This window comes from Monodelphis domestica, chromosome 1, assembly GCF_027887165.1.
Source record: "Monodelphis domestica isolate mMonDom1 chromosome 1, mMonDom1.pri, whole genome shotgun sequence".
Classification (NCBI taxonomy): Eukaryota; Metazoa; Chordata; class Mammalia; order Didelphimorphia; family Didelphidae; genus Monodelphis; species Monodelphis domestica.
This window is the reverse complement of record NC_077227.1, coordinates 13,697,537-13,711,196: the sequence shown is the minus strand read 5'-3', so window position 1 is coordinate 13,711,196 and position 13,660 is coordinate 13,697,537. Positions and strand designations below refer to the sequence as shown.

At 42.0% G+C, this 13,660-nt stretch overlaps 1 protein-coding gene across 9 annotated transcripts in view; it reads right to left on the bottom strand.

Moving 5' to 3' along the window:
• The window catches only part of PRKG1 (protein kinase cGMP-dependent 1), a 1,271,158-nt gene that overhangs the window by 159,017 nt on the left and 1,098,481 nt on the right, over positions 1–13,660 (bottom strand). Inside the window, exon 1 of one of the 9 annotated variants that reach the window (XM_056819211.1) lies at positions 6,294–6,469. The exons of 7 other annotated variants lie outside the window; for them this stretch is intronic. Coding sequence is in view for 1 of the 2 variants with exons in the window: in XM_056819203.1 (XP_056675181.1) it covers positions 1,509–1,594 (86 nt within the window). In the remaining variant the exon portion in view is untranslated. Of the gene's footprint in view, positions 1–1,508; positions 1,777–6,293; positions 6,470–13,660 lie in introns of those variants that run through there. One more of the 9 variants, XM_056819203.1, reaches the window with a different exon arrangement.

Sequence of the window (13,660 nt, the reverse complement as noted above, 5' to 3'; positions counted from 1 at the left end):
ATCTTATTCCCATCCAGGATGCATTCTTCATAGGTCCATAGTCTCATTGTAACACCCCTCCAATTGGTCCCCATGCCTCGGGTCTCTCCTCATTCCACAATGTTCTCCACACACTTTTAAACCCCTACCTTCTGCCTTAAGAAGACACAAGGGCAAGGGCTAGGCAAATTATATGAAGTGACTTGCCCAGGGTCACCCAGTGAGAAAGTATCTATGGCCAGATTTAAACCCAGCTCCAGCTCTACCCATTGTGCTGTGAGTTTTTTAAGTGAAATGCAGACACACACACACACACACACACACACACACACACACACATACACACACACACACACATACTTACTACCACAAGGATTAAATATAAAATGCCTCATTTAGCACCTATGACTCTTCATAACCTGGTCCCTTCCTACTTTTCCAGGCTTGCCCATTTTCCCTTGAACTCTACAGGTGATTACGTGCTGTTCCACCCACATGACCAGCCATCTCTCATTTCTGTGCCTTAGAACTGGCTGTCCCCACACACCACAAATGCTTTCCCTCTTCTCCTCTGCCTCCTGAATATTCTTCCAAATTCATCTCAAGCAGCAGCTTTGCTTTTGCCCAGCTCCTCAGCTGCGTGTGCTTTCCTTCCCCAAACTACCTTGCATTCATTTTCTCTGTATTCTATCATTTTCATAATTATTATTATCTAGATTCATAATAACTCAGAGTTGGCAAAGTGCTTTAAAATGCATTTTCATTTGAGCCTTGTACATTCATTCAGACACATATTATATGCAATTACTCCAATTTAATATCTAGGATCCCCCCAAACTACATATGCTTTCACTGCCCTAATCATGGGGTTCCAGTGACATGAGAGAACGGTGTGTGCAGAAAATATACTTCTTGTTTACATGGAAATATTATGGCATGTGTCCTTATTGGGCATTGGAGCAAGAAGCCAAGCCATGCGAGCTGCTCTTTGATTTGATGCCTCCAGATTGCGGTGTTGGCGCATCCGTGGAAGTGCTGGTTTGAGATTGGGGCAAAGGAGTTGTTGGTCAGCATGGAGATGGAGAAGCTGAAATCGTCACTGAAAGCTCCCACCTCTAGATGCCCAACAGCCAAACTCCTCACCCTAGTAGGCGATCACTGGGGTTGAAGGTGGCCTCTATGAGCATCTGGATCGTTCTTCACGAATTACTCTTGCTGCCATCTTACCCAATAAAAGCTACATCCGTGTTCTCTTTCCTAAGAGGAACACGGGTCAAATTATTGCCAGTCCCTTGCCTTCATGTGTTCAGGAACAACCAGAGTCTGAGAGCTTTAATCAATATCACTCTCGTCCATTATTAATTTTATTATCGTTAATTACCCATCGCACTTCCAATGACAGCCTGTATTCTTTGATTTAGTCATCCGAGGCACTGGGAGGGTTAGCAGGTTAGAGATTCATGTCAGGAGGACACAGAACACAGAAATATTTAGAAAGACATTTAGATGCTACTTTTCTGAGTACCGACTCTGAGTATTTCTCGACGACATCGCTGGAGTCCTCATCATCGCTGTACCCCACGGTGGCGTCACTTTCCGAGTCTGAATAATCCATAGGCAGGTTCTGTCTTCGGTCAGCTCCCTCTCCCCTTCTGCACCGTCACATTTTATGCTCTGGCCCAATGGTAGGATTAACCCAGGTTAACATGACCTGCCTTGGGGGAGGCCACAGCTGCTCAGGTCTCTCTCCGAGAAGTGGACACAGAGTCCACGCCGCTGAGACGCTCCACTGAATCGGGTCCAGACGAAGTGGCTGTCGGGGCTCTTATGCACTCCCTCTGGGTGCCGGCTGTCAACAGCCCTCCTAGTGCTTCCTCTGGGCCAGGACTGGCAGAGCCCGACCTCTCTTAAGTTACTTGGGAGACGAGACAACAGGACAGACACAGAGTCAGAACTGGCCTCGAGACTCCCACAGCTGACAACGGTGGGATCTCATCCAAGCCATGGAGCATCCCGGGGCCTCAGCTGCTTCATCCACAGAATGAATCCATTCAGAAGACAGGAGATAAAATTAGAGATTTCTCAGAACCATCCCTGGGTAAGGGCAGTAACTAACTAATGTCGCTGGACCCTCAAAGGGTCTGTGGATAGAGTTCAGGGGCCCGTGAACTCGGGCAGCAAAAAATGGATCTTTGTTATCTCTAAGCTCCGGTTTCCCTTGTTTTATTTTAATAATAATAATAATAATAATTCCCTAAATTCAATTTTAGGCAATCATCATTCTGAAGGAGGTTCAATAAAATCCATGACTCCATGAAGAAGGCAAAGAAAAGGTTCAATACCCCTAAGCTAGAGATAATGATTATTTGGGGAAGAGTCCTCAAGATGATACCAGGGTCTCAGGGAGCCACAAGCTGAGGGATAGGAGAGGTCCTAGGAAATGGGCTACATTTACTTCTTCAAATTTCAAGTCTCTCGCCCATTCCTTGAGGTTAATTGGCTTAATTGTGCCTTTGTACTCTTAAATTATTGGCATTTTGTCTGACCCCTGTTAGGTGTTAAATAAATGCTTATTCAATTTAATTATTTCAATAATCATTTATTAAGTATCTACTATATTCAAAACACTGTGCAAGGGGACAATAGCGCTTAGATAATCCATGATTCCTGCTTTCATCAGGCTTATGTACAATATTACTTGACAGTGCATTAGGAAGTTATGAAACAACGTGCTTTGAAAGATCTGTTCAAGGTTTATCTTCCCCGATTAGGGGATCAGGGAAGAAGATGGTCATTTGACTCTTTACTGGAATAAAGACTGACCCATATAATTGAGAAAAAATTGCATATAGACAAAATGAGCCAATATAATAAAATGATGATGCTACATAAATCAATTTATTCAAAACCATATCTATAAAAATACTGAAGGATTACTTTGTAGAAATAGAAAAACTACTACCAAAATCCATATGGAGGTAAAAAAAAAATTTCTCAAGGTAAATAATGGGAAAAAAGTAGGAATGAAGAGTATTTATAGAACCAGGTCTCAAACTATACTTTATATTGAGGCAACTCAAAATAAGCAATGTTTTCCTCCAAATAAAAATGGGTACAGATTTTTAAAAATCAGTGGCACAGATTTGGTACATGACACATGGAAGGATATAAATATAATATCCAATGTCCAACAAACTCCAGCCACTACGTTAAGAACTCAAGGCTTGATAAAAATTGGGAAAATTGTTCAATACAAAGGAAGAAAATCGGTTTAGATCTGCACCTGACATGCTATACCAAGGTAGGCTCCAATGTGTATGTGACCTAGATTTAAAAAGTCACGTTGAAAATTCATTAGAGAAATATGGGGGGGAAATACCTATCAGATATCCAGATAGAAGAAAAATTAATGATCAAACAAGAGATAAAGAGTGCCACAGGAAATGAATCCAATTTTGATTATATAAAATTTAAAAAATGTTTTTGCATAAAGAAATCCAATAAAATTATGATTAAAAGGGAAATAATAGGCAAAGAATCTTTGCAAATTTCCCTGCTAAATGTCTTATTGTCTCTGTCTCTGTCTCTGTTTCTGTCTCTGTCTCTCTGTCTCTGTCTCTGTCTGTCTCTTGGAAAATTGGAGATAAGGGGCTGACACTAGACTATGCCAAATAAAACCTAAACATTACTCAGTAAGCACAAGGGAGCATTGGAAGATGCTTGAGCAAAGGAAGGATGTCCATATATGTGATGAGAGCAATAGGGAGGAGGGAGAGAGAGGATGAAAGGTTCAGGAACAGAGATAGAGATCGAAATAGATAAAAAAGAGAGAAGGAAAGAGGGAAATAGGGGGATGGATAAAGACAGAGATAAAGATGGATAAAAATAGAAATAGATAAAGAGAGCATAATGAGACAGAGCAAAATCATTACTGAGGCAGCAGGAAACAGATAAACAAACAGAGAGACAGAAACAGAGATGAAAAATGAAATTACTCTGGCAACTGCATGAAAGATGATTTAAAGGAGAGAGCAGGCAGAGGCTAAAGGCCCTATAGAAAAGCTCCTGAAGTAGATCAGGAGACTCTAGACTCTCTCCTCAACACTTTTTATTTCTTTTGCATAATTATTAAAATTTTAATGAGAAAACATATTGATATATCAATAAAATTATATTAATTATGTAGAACATATGTGTACATTTATGAAAATATTGTCACCTAATAGATGTGAACTTTTTGAGAGAAGGGGCGGCTTCATTTTTATCACTGGATTCCCAGCATCTAGCAAAGTAGTAGTAGTAGTAGTAATAGTGGTAGTAGTAGCAGTAGTAGTAGTAGTAGTAGCAGCAGTAGTAGTAGTAGTAGTAGTAGTAGTAGTAGTAGTAGTAGTAGTAATAGTGGTAATAGTGGTGGTAGTAGTAGTAGTAGTAGTAGTAGTAGTAGTAGTAGTAGTAGTAGTGGTGGTGGTGGTGGTGGTAGTAGTAGTAGTAGTAGTAATAGTAACAGTGGTAGTAGTAGTAGTAGTGGTAGTAGTAGTAGTAGTAGTAGTAGTGGTGGTGGTGGTAGTAGTAGTAGTAGTAGTAGTAGTAGTAGTAATAGTGGTGGTAGTAGTAGTAGTAGTAGTAGTAGTAATAGTGGTGGTAGTAGTAGTAGTAAGAGTGGTAGTAGTAGTAGTAGTAGTAGTAGTAGTAGTAGTAGTAGTAGTGGTGGTGGTGGTGGTGGTGGTGGTGGTAGGCACATAGTAGGTGTTTCAAAAATACTTATTGGTTGGCTAATGAGATCATGTACTAGATAGTGTCTGTGGGAATAAAGAAATAATGAATAGAAATGATGTCCTAGGACAGAAGCAAGTGAATTTGGTGATCAGGGCTGGGCATTGGGGGTCAAGTGACTTGCCCAGGGTCACCCAGCTGGGAAGTGTCTGACCTCCCATCTCTAGACCTGGCTCTCCATCCACTGAGCCACCCAGCTGCCCCCTACAGCAGCTCATTTTCAGGCGAGTACAGTAGTTTCTCGGGGTCTCAAAGTGGAGTTCGGAGGAGAGCTCCATCACGAATGGGACCATGTCTTACCCGACCTGTGCTTCATCCCCTACTGAACAGCCCAGAGTTCACCACACAATAGACACTGAATCAATACTGTTTCTTTGAATCGATGAATGGAAAAATGGGTGAATAAACAGAGGCAAAGCCTTTCTTCCTAAAAAGCAGAGCAAAGTCTGAGAAGAGGACGGGACTTTCAAGATTGAGATGACACGGCAAGCTTCAAGGAAGCTCTCCTCATTTAAAGTGGCAGCGTACGTGACAAATTGGATGGAATTTCATTGCTAGAAATTGGTGTTGCAGAACGTATTGGCATTTTAGAAGAAAATGACTCATAGATCTTTGCCATAATATTGGCATAATAGTTACTTGAAATAATTTCAAGTGTTCAAGGAAAAATGTGTACGTGAAGTACGTTAGAATTTCAGTAGTTCTCAGAGTATTTTTTTCCTTAATCCATTACATTAGTCCTCTTGGACAAAGGCTCAATAATTGCACTCTTGAGTTAGATTATAAAGGCAGCTAAGTAGTTCAGTGAATTGAGAATCAGGTCTACAGATGGGAGGTCCTGGGTTCAAATCTGGTTTTAGACATTTCCTAGAAATGTGACCCTTGCCAAGTCACTTGATCCTCATTGTCTAGTCCTTGGAGCCAGTACACAGTATTGATTCTAAGACGGAAGGTCAGGGATTTAAAAAAAAAAAAAGAACCCTGCTATTTTGGCATTGGAAGAACTATTGAAAACATTTGTTTCTTTCTGTGTTGATCTTCATGCCAATCCAAGAAGTTTAAGATGATTCTATTGCTGCTCATTTCTACAAACCCCCAAACGGAGACCCCAGCTATTGCAGGAGACTCAGAAATAAACTCTGGGGTCTGGGACATGCCATAGATTAAGGCAAGTGAGGCATGTTGGCATGGATGATGTCATTCCAAAAGAATGGGATGCTTCCTTGAGAAATTGGCAGTGAGTACATCAATGGAAAACAGAGGAAGCTCAGAAAATGGAGCACAGTAGAGGAAAAGTAATTGAGCTTTTAGGGTTTTGTCACGATCTTGGGGATCCCAGGATTGGGACCGAGGGGTAGGGTAGTGTGAAGGGAGGAGAGACTCACACTGGCAGGTGTATAACAATCTAGCTTTAATCCACCACGTTACTCTATCAACAGGTTTTAGGCTACTGTTTTATCAAGCTAGAAGCAGTCCCTAATTTACCTCTTTTACTGTGGGAACTAAACACATAACTGGAATCAAACCATCAACACACATACTTTTGGCTAAAGCCTGGCCTCTGGAACAGAGAGAATTCTCTCAGCTTTCCATATCTTTCTTGAGGTTATGATGCTCTCTTTTCTGCACTGGTGTCCTCTTTGTGAACTTACAGGATAGAAGGGGGACATTTCAGGGGGATTTAACCCCTTGGTCCCCCATGGGGTTTGACTGGAGTGGCTGCCGGGAAGTAGGGCATCAGTGAAGTTCCAAGGTTGCTTACTGAGCAAGAAGAGAAATCCCTAGACTGAGCTGGAGAGCTAGGAGAGGCCAGTCAAAGAGTCATAAAGAACAGAATCACAATGCACAAGACCAAACCCAATCTTTGCCCTTTCCTAGAATAGTGAGTCGTGCAGACTGTGAAGGTCCTAAAGACAGACGGAGCTACCAGAAAGGAGGGTTGTTGGATTTTCTAGCAAGGTGAGGAAGTCTGTTTTCCTCTTTCCATCTAAATCTTCACATTCTCAATATCTGAGGCTTTTTAGTTACCAACACCATTCAGGAAAGTAGGGTGCTCAGTGCCAGTGAGGTGGAGAATATGAGATTGAACCCCTCTAGGAACTCTCCCTCACTGGGAGAGTTTTAACTTCAGTGTGGGGTGATACCTACTTTCTTCTTGAATTGTCCATCAATAGCTTCCAACTGTATTTTATTAGTATGTATTTATAAACACGTGCCTTCTTCAGACAACATTGAACCAAATTAATTTTCCATTAATTAAAAAACAAAACAAAACAAAACTTACCTTCTGTTTTGGAATCAATACTGCATATTGGTTCCAAGGCAGAAGAGTGGTAAGGGCTAGGCAATGGGGGTCAAGTGACTTGTCCAGGGTCACAGCTGGGTCCATTCATTTTTAAATAAAGAATATTCAGCATTAAATTTACTTGGAAGGAAATAGAGTGATGGTTGGTATAATGAGAACCCGATCACCTTCTCCACCATTCTCCCAGATCACTGAGATAACTTTCTCACCCTGCAAGATCTCGCCAGCTTGACACTCTACTGCATCACTGTCCTCTGTCCCTTTGATTGAAGGATGGAGTCAGGAACTCCAGACATCAGCTTAGCCATCCGCTCCCTTCTCAGCTGACTGGGACACTTTGAAACTTCACAAGTTGTCCTACCATGCCCCAGGGGCAGGAAACTCCTCCTTTCCCTCTCTTTCTTCCCTTTTTCTGTTTCCTTTTGCATGTTTTCTTCCCGATGCCCCCTTAGACTGCAAGTTCCTTGAGGGAAGGGACTGTTTTATTCTTTGTACTCCCATCACTTTGCACAATGCTAGCACATAGTAGGTGCTTCATAAAGCTTGATTGATTGACCCCAGGTTATTTGGAAAACCCCTAGTTGAAAATCCTCATTGACACCCACAAAGACTAGTATAGCAAGTCTCTCATCTCCATTCTTACCTTCCTCTAACTCATGCTATATGTCACTATTGGATTAGTCTTCCTTGTGCCCAGATCGGGTCATGTCTCTTGTACTCAAAACTATTTGATGGCTCTGTCAATCGCCCACTGAATAAATTTAAACCTTTTATCAGAGAATTCCACGATTATTAGGATCTGGTAACACTCCTCTTGCACTATTGTCTCTCATGTGGATACGTGTGTTGCCAAATTGCTCTCTTCACAAGGTTAATGTCCACACATCGTTTTGCCACCTCTGCCACATTCCTCTACCCCTCCCTTCCCCCCCACACCCAACTCTGCAAGGACACTACTCTGAGCTTGTGTGGGAATGATACACTTTTTTTTTTCCTATTTGGATGGGATATTGCTATAGCGAACTCTGGAAGAGAAACTACCTCTAACAGGGCAGTGTGAGATGTTCTTTGCAATTTACAATTTTAGGAAACTCTAGGGTATAGAGGGGTTAAATGACTGGCCCAGGGTCACACAGCCTGAATGTGTTAGAGGCATGCCTGGAACCCAGGTCTTCCTAGCTTTATTGTCAGTTCTTGATCTACTATGCCATCAATGACCTTTGGAAACTCCATTTTCCCATCGCTTTGCTGAGTTGAAACTGAAATACATTCCCCTTAGAGTGTAAAATTAACATTCTAAGGCATGTTACAAAGCCATCTAATGGCCATTAGATGGAACACAACCGAGATGGAAAGAAGCAAAAGCAATTTCAGAGACACGCCATATGGGCTCTCGAGACGCCAACTGGAATTCCCTTTGAGAGCAGCTCCCTCCCTCGGAGCATCATTAATGACAGGCACGGTCCAGGTCCACCTGAGATGAATCATTGACACCTGCACAGAGAAAGCTACTCCTCCCCGATTTCGCTTCCAGGGCATTCATTTCTCTAAGACGTTCCATGTGGTCGTTTGCCCTATTCTTTTCCCTTATCTCCACTTTTAGCCAGGGCAAGAAAGCAGCTAGGCTTTCTATACCATCCAAAACAATTCTTTGTAGGACATAAATGGCATTTACTCTGTCCATTGACTTCAATTATGAAACCACTTGGCCAAGCATTGCAAATGTAAGAATCTGGCCTCAGGGAGGATTCGCCAAAGAAGGGAGAAGGTTTTGCGAGTTCCATCCTGTTCTGCCCTTCTTTTATTGCTGTTTTAAAAGGGCAGATTTAAAGGTTTTCAGGGACCCCAGGGTCTGTTTCTGATTGGTTTAGAATGATCCTTTTGGGGGTGGGGGGCATCTTTGGCATCTCATTCACTCTTAGGAAGCCTTAAGAAGCACACTAGGGAGGAAACAACATTTGCTCTGTCTTGGGACTTAATCCCAACACCTACTGCACATTTCAACAGATACTCTGGATTCTCTCCAAGGTCTGACAAGCCTAGTCATCATCAGTTTTATTTTGTGACATTTAAGTGTGATTTGGCAGAACCACAGAATTTCATAGTTGGAAGGAATGTCGGGGGTCATCTAGTTGATTCTGTATCAGAAAATGATCCCTTCAAAAATAGAAAGAAGGCAGAGTGGTAGAGTGGAACAAATACTGAATTTGGAGACAGTCACAGGACCTCACTCAAATCAGAGCTCTGCCATTCATTATCTGAATGGCCTTGGGTGAGTCCCTTCACAAATCTGTGCCTCAGTTACCTTGTCTGCACAAGGCAAGGGTTGGATTATGTGATTTCAGCAATCCCTTCTGGCTCTGAGTTCCTAATCCTCTGATCCTAAAAAATGAGAGGCAGTGAGGAACAGGGGAAAAGTCTGGTCTCCGGATTCCAATGCTACTTGTATGATTGAGTAAATCACTTCATGTATCTGAGAGGAAACTTCCTCCTCTGTAAAGGAGAGGGTTGAACTAGATGATCTCAAAGGTTGCTTCCTGTTTAAGATGCTCATGAGTAGAAAGGCAGCATGATAGAGGGACTTTGTCATCAGATGAACCAGATTATAAATCCTGCCAGTGGCATTAACTAGCTCCATGACTTGGGGTGACTTACTGTATCTCCCTGGATCTCATTTCCTCAAAAGAAAAATGAGGAGATTGGAGTATATAACCATTCGGTTCTAAATCTATTATCCTCTTATCCTTCATAAACATTATAATTTGGGTTAGAGGACCTAGCCCAAAGGACACTTAGTATCTCTCTTGGCTTATTCTTCTTGACTTCTCTACAGCCTTTGACTCTGATATCTTTTCTCCTTGTTGATATTTTCTTTTCTCTATATTTTTGAGACATCACTCTCTCCTGGTTCTTCTCCTACCTCTACGACCATTCCTTCTCTGTCTCCTATGTATGATACTTCTCTAGATCATGACCACAAGTGTCCCACAAGGTTTTGTCCTGGGCCCTCTTCTCTTCTCCCTCTCATTTCATCAGCTCCCATGGATTTAATGGCATCTCGAAGCTGGCAATTCTCAAATCTACCTTTCCTGCCCCAGACTTTCTATTGAAATGCAATCCTGCATCTCCAACTGCCTGTCAGACATCTTGAACTGAATGTCCAGCACACATCGTAAACTCAACATGTCCAAAATTGAATTAATTATCCCCCCACGAGGTCTTTTCCTGCCCTTAACTTTTCTATTATTGTGGAGGAACCACTATCTCATCATTCCGCCAGGCTCACAACCGGGGAGTCATCCTGGATTCCTCACTATCTCTCACCACACTAAAGCCAATCTATTGTTGATAACTATCGCTTTCACCTTTGTAATATCTCTTGAATATCCCTTCTCTCCTCTGACACTGCTACCTCCCTGGTGCAGGTCCCTATCACCTCACATATGGACTATTCAATGGATTCTAGTGGGTCTGCCGGATCAAGTCTCTCCCCACTGCAATCCCTCATTCTGGTGTCAAAGTAAATTTCCCAAAATGCAGATCCAAACCATGTCACCTCCTAGACTCAGTAAATTCCAGTAGATTCCTATCACTGCCAAGACAAAATGCACAATGCTCTGTATGGCTTTCCAAGCCCTTTATTACCCAAGTCCTTTCCTCCTATCTCTCCTGTTTTCATACGACTTTGTCCCCAAACATACTCTTCAATCCTGTGATATGGTTTTCTGGTTATCCCCAACACAAGACACTCTCTCTCTCAGCTCTGGCCATTTTCTCTGGCTGTCCTCATGTCTGGAACACTTTCTTCCTTCATTTTCACCTTCTGGTTCAGAAGGCTTCTCCAATCTCTCTCAATTCCACTTCCTTATGTCTCTTCAATTATTTCCTCTTTATCCCAAAGATTGCTTTTTTTTTGTTCATATTTGTTTGCATTTTGTCTCCTCCCATTAGATTATGAGCTTCTTAAGGGGAGGGCTTGTCTTTTGCCTCTTTTTGTAACTGTAGCCCTTAGCACAATGCCTGATACATGGTAGAAGATTAATAAATGCTTGCTGACTGATTGGCTGCTCCTTTAAACTTTGGTATCATTTAAATTCCTGGACTTCAGCATCTTCATATGAAAGCCAGGGATCTGAAACCCTTTCTTATCTCTGACCTTTTTGATCCAATACAAGAAGTAGAGTAGCCATCATTGACAGAATTCTCCACCTGTGGAGATGCTCACTTCCTCACTGGGACAGATCATATTTCATTAAAAAAAATAAGACCAAATGTGATGATAATTGAGGGAAAGGATCATTCTCCAAAGTCTGGAGGACATGTAGCCACAATACTCCACTTTTTTACATATGAGGAAACTAAAACGTTTGCTTCTTACCCAAGAGTAAAGAGTAGGAAATTTGAAACCAGGACCTGTGAGTCTGAACTGAGGACCAGCCTCCTCGACCATGACAGTAGGGAATGAAATGGATAAAAAAGAATGCCTCAAACTCATGCCTTTCTTCCCCTCCTTCAAGATACTGAGCTGAAGGCACAATTCCTAGCGCAATCATGTCTTAAAAGTAGAAGAAGGAGGAGGAAGGGTTTGGCAATCATTCTGTATGTTGGTATTTTGGGAATCTAGAACCAATATGTCACTGAACTCAGCACTAAAGTAATTTGGTCAAAGTCAAATCTTTCAGAAGCTTATAGAAATGAACAGTGTGTTCCTTGCCTGAGAGGAAGATCAGCCAAGTGTTAGGAAACACGGGTGCTCTCTGGCTCCCTTTCTAATTCACTGTGGCGGCAGGGAAATGTCAGCTTCCTTGTTTCAGGTTTTCATCCATGGAATGGGGATGAAGATTCCTGCCCCTCTTCTTTCAAAATGGGTAATTTAAACTAATTAGATTTTTGAGTGTCACAGTATGGGGAAGAGTAAGTTGAGTTCCAGTGAAGAGTTTCCAAAGCTTTTACAGAACGTCGTAAAAGTGAGATTCTCAAACCCTCTTCAAGGGGCCCTGGAGTGGGCAATAAGGTGTGTATTATGAGTCCCAGGTGTCAGGCACCTCTATCCTCCTCATCTGCCATGGTGGCCCCACTTCTGCCTCCCCAGCATCCCTGGCTTCCCCAGAGCCCAGCCCAGGCATCACGGGCTATGTGGAATGTGCCCTTTCTTGGTCTTTAGTGCTCTCTCCCTCCTATAATGCTTTGCAGCCTGCTGCCTTTTCTCTCTAGTTACTTATTCATAGAAAGATTATTCTTCAGGGACTCAGTAATGCTAGTAGAATATAAGCTTCTTGAGAGAAGGGATGCTCATTGCAGTCTGCTTCCTCCATGTCTGCGGAGGCACTGGGCACAGAGTAGGCACCAAATGTTTGCTGTATCAAATTGAGTTCTAGGCACAAAGGCACGGCATGTCTAGTGGAGATACAAGGAGAAAGAAAAGGGGGGATCCATTCTGTGATCATTGGCTTACAGAGCAAGCACAGAGGGATTATGGAGGCCATGGAGGCCAGTGCCCTCATTTTACACCTAAGGAAAGAGGCTTTTGGAAGGGAAGTGACTGATCCCAGCCCCCTCTCATGCTCCATATTTTCACCCGAGATCCTAAAGGATTTTCTGTCTCACCAACTACTACCATTTATTTCCATATCCAGGACTCAAATGTTTAGGCACATCCAGGTGTGTGCACACGCAAGTGAGTATGTGTGCAATTCTACATGTGGTCATGTAGACTGCATGGTTACATACTGAGCCTCTTAGTATTCACATGGATGTATATGTTCATGTAGGGGCTGAATATATAAATACTATACATAAATGAACATATTCATACCTGCTTTATGGCAATGTTTATATTATTTACCTCTCTTTATTAGGCCATAAATTCCCTGGAAAAAACCCAGAAGCCCCTGTATATTGTTTGAAGTCCCCTGGGTACCTCGTAGAGAGCTGGGCTCCCAGGTGGTCATCAATCATTCTTTGTGGATCATGTTGACAATATTTCCCATTACTAAAATGTCACATAAACCATGTCACATTTTGACTTCCTGGTTGGAGAAGCAGAATGTTTCTATATGTTACCCAGTAGACAGATTAAATTAAAAAGGCAGTTTCCTACAATAGAGATATGACTATACCGACTCTATTATTTCATTTTCCACTAGTTATTTTGATGATATACAGTCACTCATATTTATACAGATTTTTTCCAGGTTTATGTAACAATTTATGCTTAATATTTCATATTATTCTTTCTATCATCCTACCAGGTAACAACTGCAGGTAATAATTGTCCGAATGTTATGAGGATGAAAGAAACTCCAAGGACTTGCCCAAGGTCACACAATTTTTAGTTGCAAAAATGAGATTCCAATGGGTCTCCATTTCCAATGTTCCTCCTACTATCCCCTGGTTCTTCCTGAGGTGCAGATACATCTTTAGCTCAGAGATTTGGCTTTCTGTACATAGTAGAAAGAGGATGGACTTGAAATCAGGGAAACCTTGGTTCAAAACTCTTCCCTATCACTCGACTCTATGATCTCAGGCAAATTAATTCATTTTGCTGAGTTTCTTCCCCTGGTCTGTAAAAGGAAATAACAGTCAATCAACCCATAAGCATTT